This window comes from Coturnix japonica, chromosome 2, assembly GCF_001577835.2.
Source record: "Coturnix japonica isolate 7356 chromosome 2, Coturnix japonica 2.1, whole genome shotgun sequence".
Taxonomy (NCBI): domain Eukaryota; kingdom Metazoa; phylum Chordata; class Aves; order Galliformes; family Phasianidae; genus Coturnix; species Coturnix japonica.
Genome location: NC_029517.1, coordinates 100087495 through 100109663, shown reverse-complemented (window position 1 = coordinate 100109663; position 22169 = coordinate 100087495). Strand labels below are relative to the sequence as shown.

General features: G+C 35.8%; 1 protein-coding gene across 1 annotated transcript in view; it reads right to left on the bottom strand.

The window, feature by feature from the left end:
* RP1 (RP1 axonemal microtubule associated) overlaps positions 1-22169 on the bottom strand; it is a 187865-nt gene that overhangs the window by 44074 nt on the left and 121622 nt on the right. The window contains exons 34-42 of the mRNA XM_015855578.2: positions 21197-21384; positions 19410-19620; positions 12803-12954; positions 10834-10912; positions 9780-9911; positions 9035-9216; positions 8408-8494; positions 5300-5432; positions 3871-4010 (exon numbers count right to left, since the gene is read on the bottom strand). Of these exons, the coding sequence (XP_015711064.1) occupies positions 3871-4010; positions 5300-5432; positions 8408-8494; positions 9035-9216; positions 9780-9911; positions 10834-10912; positions 12803-12954; positions 19410-19620; positions 21197-21384 (1304 nt within the window). The remainder of the gene's footprint in view (positions 1-3870; positions 4011-5299; positions 5433-8407; positions 8495-9034; positions 9217-9779; positions 9912-10833; positions 10913-12802; positions 12955-19409; positions 19621-21196; positions 21385-22169) is intronic.

Here is a 22169-nt window from a genome sequence, read left to right as displayed (position 1 = left end):
GGATTTATTTAAATTGACTTACTTTAGATGGAGAGTTAGCTAGTCAGAATTACAATGCCCACTTATTTAACCCATTAAACTGGTGAAAAAGTTAAGACATATGACTACTTGAATGAATGCAAACTAGCTGTCGTTTCCACAGTCACATATTTGCTTATACTTTGTAATATTTTTCTGTCTTACTAGTTTTTCCTTATATTCCAGTCTTTATAAATCAAGAGAAACCCTTTCTCTTACATCTCACATTTCCTTAACTTTGCCTTCTTTGCCTGTCCACTCAATATTTTTCAGGGATGTTGTCTGTAAGTACTATTTGCACTCAACATCTCTTCCTTCCACCTCTTAGGTACTGTCACTAAAACATCATACCAACATTTTTATTAGCATACTTCCTACAAAAGAGCATATTACTGCTAGTAGGATGTCAGATCACAGAAGCATCTAGTACTATTACAAACAGTTGCCAATTATGTTTTCCTAGGGAACAGTTGAGAAAGAGGGAAGATATATAGAGAGAATTCTTATATATAAACTCTCTCAGGCTTTAGCACTTTGTGGTTCAGAGATTTCCTGAGTCAGAGGTTGTTCCTTTGCACTTAACAATTGTTTTCCATTACAGTCATAGAATCGTAGGGATTGGAAGGGACCTCTGGAGATCATCTAATTCAACCTCCCTCTTAAAGAAGATTGCCTACAGTATGTTGCCCAAGAAAGTGTCCAGACAGGTTTTGAATATTTCCAGAGGAGACTGTTCAATTTCTCTGGCCAGCCTGTTCCAGTGCTCTGTCACTCTCATAGTAAACTTTTCCCTGTGTTCATATGTGTAATAGCTCTTTGCACCAACAGGCATTTTAGCATCTGCAACATCTTGTGATAGAAATTAAGACAGATTAATTATACACTGTCTAAAAATCCACCTCATTTTGTTTTGAACTTGTCACCTGCAGTTTTCATTTAATGTTCTTGAGCTCTCACATTTCATGAGAAAGTAGGATTACTCATTTTCTCATTTTACTTTTCTTGACTTCCTATCCCTTCCTTTCAGCATCCCTTTTTTCTGGCTAAACATTTCTTGCTTGCTTAACCATTCCTTGTATGAAAGATGCTTTCATACAAGCATCTTTCATACAAGCATCTTTCATACAAGCATCTTTCATACATCATAAAATGGCCTGGGTTGAAAAGAATCTCAAAGATCATCTAGGTTCAACCCTCCTGTTGTGGGTAGGGTCGCCAACCACCTGACCAGGCTGCCCAGAACCACATCCAGCCTGGTCTTGAATGTCTCCAGGGATGGGGCATCCAAAACCTGCTTGCACAACCTGTTCCAGTGTGGCACCACCCTCTGTGTGAAAAACTTCCTCCTAATACACAACCTAAATCTCCCGTGTCTTAGTTTAAAGCCATTCCCCCTTGTCCTATCACTATCCACCCTCGTAAACAGCCATTTCGCCTCCTGATCACATGCTCCCTTCAAGTACTGGAAGACCACATGAGGTCTCACTGGAGCCTTCTCTTCTCCAAGCAAACAATCCCAGTTCCCTCAACCTTTCTTCTTCATTAAGTTCAGTTGGGCCCACTTCTTCAGCCTGTCCAGGTCCCTCTGTATTACTTCCTTTCCTTCCAGTGTATCATCCACACTGCTCAGCATTGCATCACTTTTCTTTTTGTACATCTTCAGCAATTGAATCAGTAGAAGACACAGCATTAATTGTGCATCCACACAAGAGAAATTACCTGAGGCACTGTCAGAGAGATGGGGGTTGGGTTTAAAGGGATATACTAAATGGGGTTACATCAGGTTGGCAACAATTCACTAGTTAAGTTCCCCACGGCTTCATTTTGGGGCCGGTTTTCTTTAACGTTTTTATAAATGATGCTGAGCTCAAATGCATACTAAGTAAGTTTGTAGTTGACACCAAACTGGTAGGAGCTCAACTGACTCCCTTAAGGGAAGAGAAGTTTGTAGGGGTACTATAGGCAACTTGGAGGGCTGGGCAATCACCAACAGCTCAAAACTTAACAAAAGTAAGTACTCAATTTTGCATCTTTAATGGGACAGTCCAGGAAATATTTGTGCAGATATTGGAAATAGAGGTTGAAGAGTGGTACTGTGGAAAGGGATCTGGTTGTTCTGGTTGATGCTAAGTAGAATCTGAGTCAGCACTGTGCTCTGACAACCAAAAGGGCCAGTGTCAGGCCCAGCACTGCCAGTAGGCAAGGGAAAGGATTGGCCTGCCATGCTCTGCGCTCTGCTGTCTCACCTTAAGCACTGGATACAGGTTTAGACATAACAACATGAGAAGAATGTAAAACTATTAGAGGGCAAGGCTATGAAGGTGGTGAAAGGCCTAGAAGGGATGATGAATGAGGAGTCGCTGAAGTCCCTTGGTTTTTGCAGCTTAGAGAAGAGGATACTGACAGGAGGCCTCATGACAGCCTACATCTTAATACCCTCTATTAAGATTCAGTTTGAATCTGCTAAGTAAATTGTTATTTTTAAGATATATTTTCCAGGATACATCACAGGGAATGTACCTGTTTGTCCTTTATTAATTCTCATTGCCTATAGTACTATCACCCACTCAATTAAGAACACAAACTTTTTCATTTTTTAATAATACAGTTTATACTAAGGCAGCAGTATACTGCAAAAAGTGAAATAAAAAACAACAACAAATAACTAACTAACTAAATAAAAACAGTTACACTAGTATGTAGGTGTTCTGTATGGGATTGAATGCTATACTATATCACAAAGACCATTCACAGCAAGAGCTGTCTGAATACATAACCTAGCTGAGCTAACAGATCCCTGACAAAGAAGAAAAAAGAGAAGCAGAGGAGTCAGAATAAATATACATGGAAGTGTAATTAGGATGATAAACACATGTTCTTCCAAATATTATATATTTAGCTGACAATCACAATCACAGGCTACAAGCCTTGTGAGTGGATACTATTTTTCTCCTGCTTATGCATTCTCACCTGGAAATCAGCATCTGGCTGCCAGCAGAAACAATAGCCTGGACTAAGGAGACTTTTGTGCTAAATAACTGTGGTCAATCTACTATTATTTTAGTCCTGAGAAAATATTTCAACATACTAACACAAACAAAGGAAAAAAAATTAAGGGTCAATCTAGCAAAGCAGTGGAGCAGACTGCCTAGGAACGTTATGTCATCTCAGTCATTACAGATCTCAAGAAAAGGCATGAAACAAGCATAGAGGATCCTATTTTATTGTATTGAGGATTCTGTTTTACTGTACAGAGATAACTGAAAGGTGTATTTAAGGTCCTATCTAGTCATCCACACTGATTCCAGAGTATGTATTAACATGCTATGTAGACAGATATTAATGTTAATACTTCAATTGGCAAAGGTTAACCAGAAACTCCTACTATTTATCTTGAGCAATAACAGTAACTTTATAAGCAGCTTCACTTGTTTATGATTCTATTTTTAAATTTGTTATTTAACACATGAAATCGAACACATTTAAAATCTCTTTTTCACCAATATCGGGACATGTTTTTTACAAAGTAGATTTTAAAGAAGATTTACAAGAAAGAGCCCTGATAATCCAATATAACTTGCACAAACAACTGAAAAACTAAGGCACAGAATTTTATATGTCATTGGGTCTAACTGCAGCTACTACTAATAAAAATCATAGATCAATAAAATCATAGAATTATTATAGAAAATTATCCATACTTAGTAAGTAACACATATTTTCCTCAGGTTATACCATAGTGTAACATCAGTGCTTTGTACTTGACAACAGAAAAGAAATATGTTTGTGAAAAAAAAAGCAATAAAGTGAAACATTTTTTAAAACATTTAAGGAACATAGATGGCTACTAACCTGTCCTTTTTCAAAACATGAGTGTCTTAGTCTCCTTTTGCAGGTATCTCCGTGCTCTCCAAATATAGTTATAAATATGTCTGCATCGGTTCCTGATGCAGGCAAAGTTCCTGTATGAACACTGACTAAGTATAGAACTTCTGTCATGAAAAAATCAGAGAAATGAAAACATTTAAAAATCAGCTCATTTAGCATTGTAATTATCAACCATTACCAAACAGGATATTCTAGGTGTAAGGTTTCAAGAACAAGAAATGAAATTTTTGTATTTGACATTAATGTTTTGTCTGTTTCTAACTTTGCTAACTATCTCACATTAGAGATGATACGTTCTTCACGAATCAATACAATACTCTGTGCTTGCTGTCATGAATGAAGAAAACACATTCTTAGAGTCTCATCCAGTGGTGACTGAAATGAACAGAAAGAATACCATTCATAATGTGAGGTTTTTAACAAGCCTTGAATCCTCGCAGATTAGCGTTCTTAAATTGAGACAGGCTCAACCAATGTGATGACATTGTATCATAAAATAAACACAGATACAACACAGATAAAATACACTATTTGTTTTCTATCAGCTGCATTCTGTTTTAGTTTGTCATTTTGATAATTATGTCCACCATTAATTAATTGCTCAGGAGAAATGGTGACAATAAATTGGTTAAGGCTCAGCTATTTATTTGGATATGTATTACTATTATTACTATTCAACACAAATGACAGCCTGCAATGATTTCTGCTGATTAGAATGTAGTATGTATTGCCTGAGACAGTAGGACAGGATTTTTTTATATATGGTTTCTGTGAACAATGTGAAGATTTTAATGTTATAATAGACTATTATGATCAAGTTAGTTTGATGGCAAATGCAAAAAAGTTTTAAGCATTTTAACTAAGAAGAAGAGTTTTGTTTGCTAATTATTGATTGCAATGTAATCAGAACAAAGGAAAATTTTATCATATTTTCAAATACAGTTATTAAATGAAACAGAATCCTACCGGAGCAGAAAAGGGTTTTGAAGAAAACTTCCATGTTTTTTTCTTTCTGTGAATCATGCTGCTATCTACACACATGTGCCTTTTTAAAATCCATTACTTTGTCCCTCACCTTGTGTAAAAGAGTCCTTTTCTGAACATTTCAGCAGATATACACTAATTGCGTTTTACAGTTTTCAGAATTTCAGATTAGTACTAGTTAAAACAAAATGTCAGTTGCTTTAAATCAGATAAAAAACATAGGAATGATACATGTTACTGAGGACTCTGACATTCTGAATGAATATATAAAAATACTTTTGAGTGACTTTTTAATTATAAAATGCTTCATACTCTTGCACATTGTGCTCATTCTATTAAGTAGTTCACAACTTTGTATGAGTGTGTTTATGTATTTCTTTACATATTTACTCTTTGTTCAGCAACACACCTCTGAGTGGTGCCTTGTCTGGTCTGACTGCTGCTAGCTCTGTCACAGTCTCAGATCCATCTTCTCCAAACAGATACTGAGCTTCAGTGGGAAAACTCAGCTCCTGCTTAGTGTCCAGATCTTTCAGCCTAAGCTGCAGGAAAAAGTAGAAACACATCTGCTTCTCTGAAATATTTTGCTGCAAGAGCATACTGCTGGCTCATGTTAAGTTTTTCATCCACCAGAACCCCCAGGTCCTTCTCTGCAGGGCTGCTCTCAAGGACTGCTCCTTTCAGTCTGTATAAATGCCTGAGATTCCTCCAGTCCAAGTGCAAAACCTTGCAGTTTGTTGTGTTGAACCTCATTAGGTTCACCCAGGTCCACCTTTTAAGTCTGTTGAGGTCCCTCTGAATGGCATCTCTTCCTTCCACTGTGTCAACTGCACCACTCAGCTTTGTGTCATCAGCAAACTTGCTGAGGGTGCACTCAATTCTGTCATCAATGTCATTTATAAAAATGCTAAAGTGCACCGGTCCCAAAACAGATCCCTGGGGGATCCCGCTCATTATCAGCCTCCACCTGGACACAGAACCATTAATCACCACCCTCTGTCTTCAGCCTTTCAACCAATTCCTTATCAATCAGGGGTCCACCCATCAAATCCACATCCCTCCAATTTAGAGGTAAGAATGTGGCAGAGGATCAGGTCAAAGGCTGTGTTTAAGTCCAGGTAAATGACATCAGTTGACTCCCGTTTGTCCACCAATGCCATCACTACATTGTAGAAGGCCACCAGATTGGTTAGGCATGACCTTCTCCTGGTGAAGCTGTGCTGGCTGTCTCAGATCACACACTCATTCCTCATGTGATCAAGCATGTAGTCCAGGAAGATCTCTTCCATGATTTTTCCAGGTACAGAGGTGACACTCACCATCCTGTAGCTCCCCAGGTCCTCCTTGTTCCCTTTCTTATAAATGGGATTGATGTGCCCCTACCTCCAGTCATCTGGAACATCACCTGATAGATACAACTTTTCAAATATGATGGAGAGTGGCTTGGCAACCATATCAGCCAGCTCCTTCAGAACCCTGGGATGCATGTCATCTGGCCCCACAGACATGTACACTTTCAGTCTCATGAGTCTCGGACTTGCTCTGCCCTTATGGTGGGTAGTCATAATATTGCATCTAAGTGTGAGCTTTATCTTCCAGTGATACAGTATTTCTATATTGTTTAGAAAAGTAAAAGTGATTTTGTTTCATTTTGGAAAGAGAGAAAAACTACTTTGAAGTAAGAAAAAAGTAGCTCTCCTATATTGCATAAGTCTTCAAAGGTTACAGGAAAGATATAAGTTTTAGCAAAACTTTGATAACTTGCTAAAGAAGTATACAGAGTACCATAGGAGATCAGTAGGAAAATCTCAAAAGATAGAGTACCAAAAGGAAGACAGGGATTTTATCTCCATTTTACATTTCACAGATGCATCTGTAATCTGATTTGGGTTGTTTTTTTTTTGTGTGTGTGTGAGTGTGTGTGTGAAATTTCTGAAATTTTCATTATTATTCCTTTCATTTAATGAGAAATGAATGAAAATGATTCTTTTTTCCTTTCAACTAGGACTTGGTTTGACCACTAGATCATAGTAAACTTGCACATACCAACCAACTCTTATAGTCTGTATTTCTATACAGCACTGTAGAAATTCTATTAAAATTGAAACAACATGCTACATTTTAGATTAAGATTCCACATTAATAGTTTATAAACAAACTGATAAATGAGTAATAGATGTTATAAACATATTATTGGCACAGTATATGTTACTGTTGCTTATGTTGTGGGTTGTAAGTGCAGAAGTGGGTTGTAAGTAAGCAGAAGAGACTACACAGATCTATAGCAAGCCATTGACTTCTTGCAGATTGTAAAAATTTATAGCTACTAATAAGCCATTTATTTAAAAAAAAAAAAAACTATCGAAGAATTTAAAAGCATAAACAGATTCACTCAGCAATTTGCAGAGGGTTGTGTTTGAAGAAAAAACAGAAAGCAATTGGATTTTTATGAATTTTCTGCCATGTTTGAAGACATCTATTAGGCTGTAGCAGATATCATAAAGGTTAGAGCCAGTCTTTGGAAGTTTTATCAATAGGTCTGGAGAAGTGTATTTAAAACAAGAAAATCGTTGTTTTTTCAACCTACTTTTTTCCATTATTATACCCTGAATTGATACCACAAAGTTAGCTGATGAACACAATTCAGAAGATAAACTTCTCTATCTTCAGTGGAGGATATGCCCCTTGAGTATCATCAGCCCATTCAGATTTTACCCTGGAATGCAGCTATCTCTGGTCATTGGAAATTTTTCTGGACTATTTTTAATTTAGAGAATCAGCTTTTATTCAGTTAAATCCACTGTAGTGAGAAGCAACTGTGTGACCCAGTTCAGAATATTTTTCTTTTACTTTCTTGAGAATAATTCAGTGCTACATCTATAACACTTATGGACACTTGTCTCCAAGCCAAGTTTATTAATACAACCTTGCTTTGCTTTAATCCTCCAAGCTTGAGATTTTTCTACAAAACCTAAGAATTAACATGACCAACACCCTTCTATTCAAACTTACTACCCTCCGTGGAAAAGTATAACTTTAAAATCTGTTTGCATCATAACACTGAAAGAATTAAATAATTTCACCATCATTTTTCATGAGAGATTTTAAGTACATATGAAGCATCATTCAGATTTTTAAGGTCCATTAATTAAAACTTTGTATTGAATAAATAAAAAATGTCAGCTTAATGGCTTTACGCAATTATGTCACGCTGTATCAGGGGGCTATCAATATTTCCATGCAGGGATTAGCATCTCCTAATACCAGGAGAAAATGCTGCAGTATGGATCTGCACAGAAGTGAGTAGGTATGAATGTATGTGCTTCAGTGGGCAGAAACAGGTGGCTCTGCTCTCAAAGAGAACCAGGGGCTGTTGACAAAAGGTGACTGAGTCACAAGATGTGTGGTCCAGTTGATGTTGTACAAAACCAAAGATAACAATGTTTTTCAACAAAAGCTATTTATACAAGTACCGAGCAGAACATTTTATGTTTCTATGTAGAATGTATTGGAATACCTTGTGAAACTTAATTCCTCTTTCCAAACATGAGCAGGATAACAAAAATGAAAGTTTTGTGATATCTCCAACATCTCCGACAGTCAACTGTTAGAAAAATAAATGAAAAAAAAAAAATTGCAAAAGATGAGTAATTATTGCTTTTTTCACATTTAAGAATAAAAAACTTAGAGAAAGTGTCACTCAGGTTCAAATTCCCGCTCAGAAACTGCTATCAATTTCATGTGTGCATTTCAGAATAAGTATTTTTCTGGATTTGTGGTAAAGAAACATAGCTTCTAAACAGAGAAAACAGATTAGATGAGGTTTGAAAATTAAAAACTTCTTTAGTTAACTTCTAACTTCTTTAGTTAAAACCTTACTGTTAAAGTCTACTAGTCAATGCAAGTCAGTGAGTTTTCTCATGCCAAAGTTGTCATTTGCTCATTAAGAGAGTTCTACAAGTCATATGCATCAGCCCATATGTAAGAACTTCTTCAACTGCTGCTTAATTAAGATACAGAGGTGTAAACATGAACTGTAGCAAACAAAAAAAGTCAGTACATAGAACTTCACATTCATAAGCTGCAAATCTTACTTTACTGTAACACTTCAGTAAAACTTATGTGAAAGAAAGAAGAAACCAACCAGAAATGGATTATCATTCATATTCTGAACTTTCTGTGCAGGAGATTTTCCTTCTGTTCCAAATACAACAACTTGAACATCGGGCATATCTTCTGGTATTTGCTCACAGTGTACCCACATTTGCCATCGTCCTCTGCTTTTAGTATTAAATTGTTTTGTAAGTAGAGATGTCACAGTCATTTCTGTATTTGAAACAAACACATATTCAGAGCCCATATCTAAATTATAAGACAGCATAAACCATTACATAAAATTATTTTGCCTAGTACAACTGGATCAGGTACAGTCAAGTAAGGCAGCAAGGTCACAAAAGCCCCTCATTCTAGCCCTATAAAGGTGTTTATACAGGCTAGCTGCTACACAAATCCATTTGTGATATTCACACAAGTGACATGCCCATCTTCTCCTTGCACCTGCAACTACTCACCAAAGTTCTGAGAGTATATGCCAACTTTTGTAAGACTAGAGTATGCATTACCATCTCCTCTGGCAGCAGCAAGAACTAGAAGCCCAGCACTGCCATTCCCAACAGTTTCATTCCAAGCAAGATTTCTACATCCTTCTTTTTGTAAAGAAGGCATAACTTACCTTGAATCAGGCCCCAGCCTCCTGCTATTACAGTACCAGTGTTTGGTTTTGCCTACTCTGTAGGTGAGTGGCCATGAAATAGCCATGTGCTGGCTTTTTAATACTTTGCCATGCAATAGAGATTCAAACAAATAAAGAGCATTTCTGCTGGTTTTACCTTTAAGAGGAATCACCACTTCCACAAAATCTTTCTTAGGGCGTTTATTGATCCAGTCATTATGAACAAAGACATGTGAAGAAAAAGGGTAGCTGACTTCTTTTATAACAATTTTTTCCAAGAACCACTCATCTGTATGAAAAATAAATAGAACATTATTAATTTGAGCTTTTTAAGCAACAAAATATTCTTGGTATGCAGTCATAAGTTTCTGTCTTTACAAAATCAACGTGATGTTTCCTTTTGTCTGACTTCTTAAGGAAATGAGACTTCTGAAAATATTGTGGCTGTGCATGTACATTTCTGTCTGTTCCCCTACTCTCTTGTATGTTTGATACAGTGAAAAATTCTTAAAGAAAATTTATCTAGTCCTAATGAAAAAATAAATGAATTGATAGATTTTCCTGATAAATCAGGAAAAGATGGAAAAGCTTCTAAGAGATGTCCACACAAGAGGACCCATGTACAAAATCCTATTATAAATATCCCAATGGAAAACAGCATATCAGGATTTCTACCAGATAAGCCACCAAAAAATCTTCTCAACACAACTTCCTCTGTGGCAAGGATCTATGCAATCTAATAAGACACAAACTTAGCTGAAAGTTTTTTCTTGAAAGAAGCTAGTTAAGTGATTCTCTGGAAACAAGGCTTGGAATTTTGGATTTTGATAAACTTGGTTATACTCCAGGTTTTGGTGAAGTTAATGAAAGTATGATCATTCATTTCAGTGTTACCAAGTAAGAAATAAACATGAAGTAGTCCTCTAAACAGTTTTTATATGCACATCTTTAGGTTCAATATACAGAGTCATCTTGTGGTCTTGTTTTTTGTTAAAAATAACAAGAGACGTAGTTTATCACGTACTGGAACTGTCTCATCTCTCATCTCTATACTTCTTTAGTGAAGCTAGATACTTGAAAAGTATAGCCCAATAGAAATAATGAACAGCAGAAAGTTGAGAGCAGTTTCAAATTAAATAATAAGTTTAATCTCAAGTTTATTATTAAATTGGAGAACAAAAGAAAAAAAAAGAAGAAGAAAAAAAGCTGACCTTTTTTTTGACTCTTAAATCCAACAAGAACTTGTTTCAACTTGCCAAGGCATACTGCTTTGATTTTGAAAACATCCACCTGTAATGTGAAAATAATTTATATTTAGCAATTTACCTTTGTGCATCTGGACATTGCTCTATATCATAATGGAGGTAAATTTTTCTCATTCATACTATTCCATTGTCTCAAAGTTCATAATTAAACAGTAAATGTGATAACTGATATTTTCTGTTCCAGAGATTATGAATATCAAAAAACTGCTCTAAATAGTAGGATATAATTTTACAAGTAATGGATAGCAATAAAGAGCTCAGGTTTTGTATGTTCATAGACTAAAATAACCAAATCACAATATCTATTTGTGTTGAAACATACTTTGAGTGAGAACCTGCAAGTGGAACTTGCAGGTATCTAATTATTCTGAAAACGTAAAGCAATTTCATTTTCACTAAAAATTGCAGTTAAATGAGTGGGAATTAGGTAGGTAAACAGGAATCAAATGAATAACATCTGGGAAGATTTCAACCACTCTGCTATGTATCTCATCTGAATGTGAGCCAGCACTGTGCCCAGGTGGTCAAGAAGGTCTAAGGTGTCCTGGTTTGTATCAGAATCAGTGTTGCCAGCAGGAGCACAGAAGTAATTGTCCATCTGTACTCAGCACTGGGAGGCCACGCCTCAAGTACTGTGTTCAGTTTTGGGATCCCCACTACAAGAAAGATGAATGTGTCCAGAGAAGGGCAACAAAGTTTTGAGGGGTCTGGAGCACAAGTCTTATGGGGAGTGACTGAGGGAGCTGGGAAAGTTCAGTCTGGAGAATAGGAGGTTCAGGGGAGACTTCATTGCTCTCTATAACTACCTGAAGAGAGGTTGTTGTGAGCTGGGGATTGGCCTCTTCTCTCTTTTAACTGGTGATATGACTAGAGGGACTAGACTCAAGTTGCACCAGGGGAAATGAAGGTTGGATAATAGGAAACACTACTTCCCCAAAAGAGTGATCAGGCACTGGAATTGACTACCCAGGGAGATGGTGGTATCACTGACCTTGGAGGTGGTCAAGGAAAGTTTAGACATTATGTTGAGGACCTGGTTTAGTGAGAACTATTGGTGATGTGTGGATTGTTGGACTAGATGACTTTGTAGGTCTTTTCCAACCTTGGTGATTCTATGATTCTATGATTCTATTGGAACAAGGATTTTTTTATGAAAGCCAATCCTATGATAGATGTCTCTCTTCCATGATGAACAGACTAGATGGAATCTTCCATTTTTCCTTTCAGGAAATATTTGCAGTGATTTTATTATTTGCTTAAGACAAACAAACAAAAAATTAGTCCAAATCTGATCACAATGGGGGTCTAATAAAGTGTTAGCAAGATATTCCCTTTCAGACTGAAAGATATATTTGTTTGATCTGAAATTTGTTTTAACTACTTTATGCTGACAACTACTTAAGGAATTACCCTACTAGGAAAAACTCTTTAACCCTCAAAATGCAAGAATATGTTTAAAAGCAAGAAGTATAGGGGGAAAAAAAGGGAAACATGAAAAAATAAAGTACTGGTTGGAATACATGTATTACTATTCAGGAAGGTTAATCAAGAGAAGGTTGTGGTATAAAAGTAAGATATTCTACTGAAATTCTATCAGATCTACCATGTATATTTAAACAAAGATATCTCCATGCCCTTAGAGTCCAAAATATTAAAGAAGAAATTTCAGAGTATATTTACTTCAACCCAAAATTACTTCATCAACTTAATTGATTTACTATTGTGTAATACTAATGATGCTTAATAAGTTACCTATGAAAATTACATCTTAGTTAACAGAAAAAAATATACCCATATAGAATGCAGAAGTTAGTGAAGTATTTTTGATGCTTTCTACATGAAAAGTTCTATATCAGTGTAAGAAATAACAGAAAGATACATGCAGATTCAGTTATGCTTTTCCTCATTGTTTTACCTGCCCTCTAGCAAAATGAATCAGGCTGTTTCTTGAGTTAAGCCATCGTTTCCCCGAGTCAGTCCTTTCTCCTTGAATACATAGATAAGCCTCACCAGTGGCATCTGCTTTCTTCAAGTCTCCCGTGTGCAAACTGATTGAATATTCCACAACTTCAGAAGAAAAAAAAAAAAGAAAAAAAAAAAAAGAATTTACAAAAAACATCATCATGAGAAAATGATGCTTGTCTACTTGTATAACACCTGTTTTATCTAATAATCCCTAGTAGAAACCATGGAGTTCCAACTCCCCTACCATGGGCAAGGGCTGCCACCCACTGCCAGGCTGCCTAGAGCCCCATCCAGCCTGGCCTTGAATGCCTCCAAGGATGGAGTCTCCATAGCTTCTCTGGGCGAACTGTTTCAGTATTTTCTTCTTTAAATGAAACTAGAGCTTAGCACATACAAAATTGTCTAAAAGAAAGCTGGAATTTGATTTTCTCAAGCTTTAAACTCATGTAATTACCTTCCTCACTTCTAAGACCATAACCTTATCAGAATGAATTTGGAGCTAAAACAAGTTAATAATAAATAATGAACTAAAAATCCTTTCAATATCAATTTTAACACTTAAATAGAGTTTATAATGGAAGTACGGAACAAGGAAACAAACAGAAGAAGGTCACAATGTTATTCACAGTTATTTGCAACACTATAACAAAAAGGATGTAATGAAAAAAATAGAGATTTTTTTTTTTTTAATTTGCTTGAGGTGTTCTGTTTAAAACTTGCTCTTTTTTATATTACAATAATAAATGTGTATACTATTCACTGGTATACTGGTGGTGCTGTCACTGTAGGTATCTAACTTTGGTGGCTATGTTAGGGATATGAACACCTGTGTTGTAAAAGTCACATTTAGGATGAGCATAATAAATAATACACATACACCATAAATATACTCAAGAATGCATATACCATCTCGTGATTTTTTTTCTGAGAAATTTTAAGACATACGTTGAAGGCCCGAGCACTCTTAAAATGCAACATTTAATATATACTGAGCTACATTTGACTGCTCCAAACTATCCGACCCCAACTCTTAAAGGTTTTCATCAATGACACCATGAAGCAGATCTCAACAGTGCCCAGACTGTGGCAGCAGTATGCTGCAGGAACTCTTCTGGCCTCACTCTGCTACTTGTCCATGCCTGGGTCGTATGTGGTTGCACAACATCTGCTTTCCCAAGAAATGTGTTTGTACAAAGAAAAGAAGTAGTGCTTTAGGCAGATGTGGAACAAAGGAGCATTTTCAGCCTCACAACACATAATTCTAGCCAGAAAGTACAGAAATACTCATTATTCAAGTCAAGTCTAAAAGGCCAGTGGCATGCTGGATTGTATCAGAAACGGAGTGGTGAGCAGGTGAGAGTAATCCTGTCTCTGTACTCGGCAGTGGTGAGTCCTCACTTCGAGTACTGTGTTCAGTTATGGGCACCTCAGTACGGAAAAGACACTGAGGTGCTGCAGCAGGTCCAAAGAAGGGCAACAAGGTTTGTGAAGAGCTCGAAGAATCTGCCCTACAAGGAAAGACTGAAGGAAATGGGGCTGTTTAGTCTGGGAAAAAGGAAGCTGAGGGGAGACCTTATTGCTCTCTTCCCAGATCTGAAAGGTGCTTACAGTAAGAGTAGGGTCGGTCTCTTCTCACTGCTGACAGGTGACAGGATGAGGGGAAATGGCCTCAAGTTGCACCAGGGTAAGTTTAGGTTGAATATAAGGAAGAATTTATTTACCGAAAGGGTTGTGAAGTGCTGGAATAGCCTCCCCAGGGAGGTGGTTGAGTCACCATCCCTGGATGTGTTTAAAAACCGTTTGGATGTGGTGCTCAGGGATGTGATTTGGTGGAGGGTTGTTAGGGTAGTATGGTTAGGTTATGGTTGGACTTGATGGTCTTTAAGGTCTTTTCCAACATGAACATTTCTATGATTCTATGATACCCAAATATCTCAGTATAAATCCTAGAAACTTCTGATATTTTCACAACTGTTTACTTCTTGAATCAAATTTACTCCAAGACAGAAACGGCCCTATTTAACCAAACTACAGCCCTTCAAAAGATATAATTAGAAGAAATTTCTGGTAGGTTTGAGAGTGATTGTTAAGATCCCAGACGCTAAGGCTGTCATTTATTTTCATGTGTAGGTGATAAGAAAACAAGGAGAAAAAAAATATGTGTTCTGAGGATATTTATTTTTAAGCTTTTCTTACAGCTCTTTTCACAAGTTGGTGCTATTCATATTGAGTGTTATAATCAAAAGGCCAGAATTCAAATATTGTGACATCTTATACAGCTATTTCTTTATATATCTAAAATAAAAAGGTCACATCAGTGGAATGAGAGAGCTTTTGCTTACTGTGTGGTTTTGCATACTGATTAAAAAATGAATACGTAAAATGATTCATTAAATAATAAGGGCTGCACCAGTCTGCTAATCAAGGTGCATTCCTTGCACTACATTGAAATGTTTTTGTTTCGTTTCATCTTTATACCATGTGGGGATGACAACTGAGAAAATAAGTTTTCTGAAAAGGAATTTTATTTCACTGTGTCATTATTTACCTCAGGTCTTCCCTTGGGAATTTTTTTTTTAATATTTAAACCATGGTCTGAAAAAGCGCTTGTAATCGATGACATTACTCGTTTGACGGTAAGTAGTAGACAAAGAGCTTTCCTAGACTGACACTTTAATTTATGTCAGGTTTTACTTAAAGGCAGGTAAATATGTGTTGTCAGATGAATGACAACACAGCTGAAAGTGAGTGTAGGCACACAGAGTTGCTCCTGATGGAAATTCAGATATTTGAAAGTATGTGTGCTGTTTAGGTGACTTTTGGCATTTTTGCATTTTGGGGAGCTAGAACATGAAAGTAAGACAATGAGTTATTCATCCAGACTGGTGGCTCACCTGTGTACTCTATACTGTTCATATGAGTAGATCCATTGTAGTCAAAGGGCTGCTTGTGTAAATAAGATCTTGGACCACAGACCTAACCACTCATGTAGGGTTGATCAGAAATCAGAGGACTTACAATTACCTTTACTGCTTTGGTCTGGGATCATTAATATACTTAATAATGATCTCAGCTCTAGTCACACAGCTAGTTTCTTCATAATATTCGGATTCAAATGAGATACATACTGAGAAGTAGAAACATATCTAATGTTTTTGCTGAGTCAGAATTTCCTTGTGAATCTGCTGAATCTGTTAATGCATAATTCAAAGCTCACTGTAGTCACAGCAAATATTTCCCATTAATTTTCAAAGATTTTGAATCAGAGGAAGGATTTCTGCTATGTAAGTGAAACAAAAATATACAAAGTAACCGTTATGAATGAAAATTTTGGGACCATTCTCACAATGAAATTAATATTATTCCTCCAGCAACAAAAATCTATTAAAATAACGTGTTCTGTTCAACCTTGGTACCCTTGGCCTCTGCCAAATCCTATTTATAAAAGCTCTGTTTTAGATGTCAGCCAACATAGCTGAGAAGTGAAAGTGATCAACTGGTGTTCAATAAAAAGGAGAAAAAGAACAACCACGAATTAGAGATAAGACAGAAGCTCTTGCTTTGAATTTTCTTTTTTTTGGTTTTTTGTTTAATTTACTAGGAAACAGAATTTATTCAAGGATTATTTACATAAAAATTCAGTAACATTTACCCTATGAAAACTCAAAATCTTCTCTGAGTGAAGTGTTTAAATGACAAAACCATACCCTATCCTAAAACCAGAAGTACTGTTAAACCCTTTCCACCATTAGGTTCTTAGCTTTGCAATAAAATCATGTGATGCAGGTAACACATTAAGTCTGGGAAGCTGGAAGTGGACCATCAAATGAACCCTTTTCTTCTGTTACAGCTCTAAAAATCTTCTCTCATACTGCTTTCCTCTGCAGATTAGCAAGCTCTCCACCAAAATATAGTGATGCTAATCTGAAAGGGGCCATGTAGTGTGTCGAATTTCAAAGTTGCTGGAGATCTCTGATAGAGACAATTTTCTACAGGCTTCTGCAAAAATTCTGTTCTACAAAATAGTATGATAAATAGATGTCAACATGGGGAATGGGTATTCCAGAAATTATTGTCATATGAATTCCCAGATGAAAGTTATGAGTTATGAGTTTAAAGTAATGCTAGGCAACTTAATTTAGCAGACAGGGACATTTTATACAGTTCATTTTGTACTATGCAAGCAAACAAACAAAGAAATAAATAATAAAAATAAAATAAAAATAAGATAAAAATAAAAATTGAGGCCTAACCCTGATAATTTATAACATAGGAAATCTCAAAATTTAAATAATCCTTCTGGTGGAATTACAGGCTGGGAAAATGATCAAGATCAACAATTGCTATAGCCACACAGTTAATTTGCTCACAACCATGGAGAAAATCATCTTGTACAGGTTCAATAATGGATTTTAAGAATTTAGTCAAAGGTACAGGGTTAACCTATCTTACTCAGCTCTGTGTGGTAAAAGAGGACTGTGTTAGCCAGAATGGGAATCAGCCAAATTAAGCAGAACAGTGTGATTCACTTCACTAGCTCAATGTCCAAACCAGACTGATTCATGTTAGATTGGTGCAATGCTTGAATTAACAAGGCTTAACTAATAAGCCTAATAAAAATACATCAGCTGGAGTATTTCTGAACTACTTTCATTTTGGAAATTAATGTAGGTCTTACTATTGCTTCTAATAATAATGTAATCATTTGATAAACAAAAGCTATTGGACTTAATTGTGTCTATTAGAATTAAGAAGCAAGTAGCAAGCTAATTCTTATCCATATCTGAATATATCATATTCCTTACTCCGAGACAAAGACCTACTGTGATTAAAAGGAAATGGAAAAGTTATCCTTTATCTATAAACTGTAAAAATGTAAAGCTGGGTAACTTTTTAATAAAGATATACATGTTTGTTAAAACATTTACACGTACAATAAGCACTTAATCTCTTCATGCTCTTATGTTAACAAGGTTAGTGTGGGGCTTGGAATTTGGGTTCACGTTGTGAAAAAAATACACCACAGAAGTCTGATGTGAGCCAGAAGAACCCAGATTATAAGTGGTATTAAAAATATTCTCATGAAGATTGGTAACACTCATTTTCAACAGTTACTTTGAAAATCACATATTGCAAAATTCTAACTTTAGGTAACATTGAAGTTGTGGTATATATTGCTGTATAACTATTGGTACATGCTTTCAATTTTCCAAGGGAACTGTCTTAACCTTCTTTTTTTCTTCAAATTAATTGATCTGCTAATCAGGATAATACTCTTGGACACTATTTGTTTCTTAGCATAACTAAGACTTTGTACTTTGACATGAATTTCTAGAACCTTAATACTTAGTTTTACATTTAGCAATTTCAAATTCTGAAAATAAATACCAATAGAAAGGTATTACCAATAGAGAGGTAACATAGGTTTTAACAAACTCTATGAGTTATTATACTTAGCATTGCATATCCTGCATATATTACATACAACATTCAATATTATTTTGAACCTGACAAATCAAAAATGTAAAATCATAAGATTTTTTCAGTAAATGATTACAAGACTTCTAATTGCTTAAAGTTATGAAAACCCACATAAAACCAGATATTTAAAAGGTCTTCATTGTTCAATTTGTTCAGATTTCAGTTTTAAATGGAATAAAATAGTTAGGAAAATCCCTCTAGAGAACAATGTATAACAAAAGTTCACATGGAATATTTTATTCTTTTTTTTCTGGGCAGCTTCCATCTTTTTCTATTAGTTTCTGCTGAAGCAGAATACTCTTTGTACTATAGCCTCTGGCAATAAACCTCTTAACTGTCACCAAAAGCTCCAATACATGATCTTTACTATCCCCATCAATCCTCTTTATTCTAATGAGGTGGATAGATGGGAAGTCTGTTCTTAAATAGCTAGTGATCAAGTCATCAGCATGCAGTTGTTGTTTGCTACATTCCTGGGGGACTGGAAGTTATTACTTAATTATGTTTCTGTCATCATCATATACACAATTTACACGTGTTACCAGCAGCAGAAAAAAAAGTGCAACTTAATCTATTTTGTTGGAATAATACTTGCTCTACTATAAATTTCTTATCAATATCAATAAAACCCCACAGTGATTGAAATTCCTGGCTATCCCTTTGCTGACTCCACATGTTTTTAAATTCTGCCCCTGTTTTGTAGAGGGTCTTTGCAATTCCTTCTTCCTTAAAACACTGACTACTTTTCTAGGTCACACACATTTCTTTGTAAATAGGAAGATTCAGGTGATATTGCACTAAATAATATTTTAAAAGTCTTCAGCTGACACAGCGTTAATTTGAAGATGTAGCAAATAATCCATAGCTAAAACTAGAAAACTGCCTCACATAAAAGAAGTTGTATTCTACATTTGGTATCAGCAGTTACAACATCTGTCATAATCTTAATACCAGTGATTTCTGTTTTCTCAGCTTTCTTTTGTGATAGATGAATGCACAAAATTCAGCCCAGGAGAGATATTGGTATTCCAGTGACACCAATCCTGACCCCAGCAACAAAAACAGACTTAGCTTACCAGGCAAAGGCTCCTGATCTGCATAGAGAGCTGGCAGTTCCACACATTTGTCTTCATTAGGGTTGAACAAGCAGTCAAAAACTAAATACATCTCCTCCTTTGTGCCCGTGTGCTTCATATGCAGTAAATCTAAGTGCCACGGCTGTTTTAGCTCACTATGTGGTCCTGTTACCTGAACTTTGTATAGTGAGCCAATATCTGCCAGTTCATCCTATGCAAGAAAAGGAGAAGATGATTGGATCTCTTTTTTATTGTTCCAGAGCAAACACAGTTGACAGCTCCATTCAACAGCTGAAAAAACTTCAATAGGTGAAGAATTGAAGCAGGTTTATAACAATTATTATTTTTTTCCCTTTCTAATCATATTATTTCCTTTGCTCTCATTACAAATAGTTCCAGTTTCATACTATTTCCTTATACTTAGTGTATAGAAGAAAAAGAAAAAAAAAAGGCAATTATTTCTTTAGTGTAATCATAAACTCTTCTTTACACGACTAGCAGAAAGAAGAACTAGGAACAGTTTCATTATAAGCAATGCCAAGGCTGCTTTCTGATGAAACTCAGAATCCTTCTTCTGCTGTTCCAGCAATCAATCCTTAAAAAACCTCTTCCAGAGCATACTACTGTAAAGCTGTCTTAGAAACTTCTATGATCTTGTCTGTCCACTTCCCCTTGTTCACTTAGACTTAGTATTAGTGTTCACTTACAACTGTTTTTACAGATGAAGGAGGAACTAATCAAGGTCAAATTTAAGCAAATGTACTAGCTGAGGATCAAGCAACTGGTTTTCTAATAGAGATCAATAATTTCCTCAAAACCCCCAAGGGCAACTGTAAGCTGGAACATGAATTACAATAAAAGAATATGTAATTGTCATGATTCCCTTGAATAGTCTCCTAGTTTTCTGCCCTTCGTGATTAGGAATTTCTTAAGACAGAGGAGGTGTCTGCATTTGCCTACAGGTCAGTTCCAAATTTTGCTGTATTGGTCATTCAAGTAGAGCAAAATTGGAAAGGAATAAAAGTACCGCAGCATTTATACCGACCAAGGAATTGTAGTTGTAAGAGGAAAGTAAGAGCCATGGGAGTAGAAGCAGGCCACCTTTCAATAAAGTAAATTTCATTCATTCATCCATCCAATTAAAAGCCTCTTAATATTTCAACTGGTAAGTTTCTGGAGAAACTAAAGACAAAGATCTGAATAGAGAAGTAAACTTATAGAGGAAAAAGAGATAATTGAGAGGGAAAAGAAAGTGATAATGACAAGCAGAAATAAAAGAGGGAAACAGTGGAAGAAAATGCAATTATCCTGGGAAAACATGATGGCAGAGATGAAAAAACTAAATTAAAGAGAAAATTAGCTCTGTAAGTTTCATCTCATTCATGTTTCTTCCTTCTCCATCATTTGCCCACAATTCTCTATAGTATCCCACAAACTGTGTGTTTACAAATTATGCACTTTTGTGGGATCAACAAGAACTGCAAATCACTACCTGCAGTCTGGTATACATTGTGATATGCACCTAGGGACCAATTTGCTCACTTAAACATTCTCAGACTGAAACCTTGGGAGAAGGTTTACTCTTGCTCATTCAGAAGCTGTTGCTTAAGTGATAGTCTTACTACCTACATAAGAAAAGAATGATAATCCATGCCAAACTACACAGAGAACTTATAGATCAATTTAGTACTTTAGTTTAAAGAAACAATTTATCATCTGAGAATTAAGAGGGTTAACAGGTATGTGGTTCCTAGATATATTTTTCCAATAGATAAAGATTGAAGTACTTTGATTTGAACTGCTTTTCCTGTAACTTGAAGCGGCAACTTCTTATGATTCTGGTTGCCAAAGAAGATGAAAGAAATGTGTAATGGATCCTCTTCATTGCTCCAGTCAGATCCAGTGATGTCCATTACCCAGAGACCAGATGACTGCATGTCTTTTGGCAGTTTAGGACGAGAAATCAATCTTCTACCTTTAAAAATGATCAAAGAGAAAGCGGAAAGACAACAGTGACAGACTGGCATAATATAACAGGACCACAGCATTTACAATACACAAAGCAAACTCTATTTGCAGGTTATGTTGTATCTATGGCAACAGATCACTAAGAATAACACATCAATACTTTTATTATTTTTTTTTCCAAGAATTTAACAGCTTAATGTTCTTTCTGTGTTCACTATTTAGTTTCACAGGTATTTTCTTAAAAAAATGTTCTTTTTCTTGTCATGTTTGGAAGAAATTACTAAGAGAATATCTAGGCACATTTAGAGGTCTAATCAACTTAACCAATGTTACTAAAGCCACTTTATCATTTAGAAGCAACAGACACACCTGTAGCCTGTAGACATCTAATGTAAAATTAATAACAGTGAACTTCACATGACACTGCATCGTATTTAGCTATAGTATATGGTATAATAGTGTGAGACTGACATATAGTAAACAGGCAAAAATATTTGCCAGATCCTGAATAAATCAATATGATATTCTCCTTCTTTTTTTCTCCATTAATTGCCACTATCTTTCATTCCCATTTGGATTTGAACAACTCATGGCATAGTAAGCTCAGAATGAGTATAAACTAAGCATAGCAGAATTGTACTATTTCTTTGCATAGTGGAATAATACCACAGCTGACTAAATGCACAGATTGACTAAAGTAACTTTTCTCTGGATTTCAAATTAGATCCTAACCAACCTGAAAAGTAATGCATAAAACTTAAGCTATTTATCCCCACAAGGCATACATTTCAA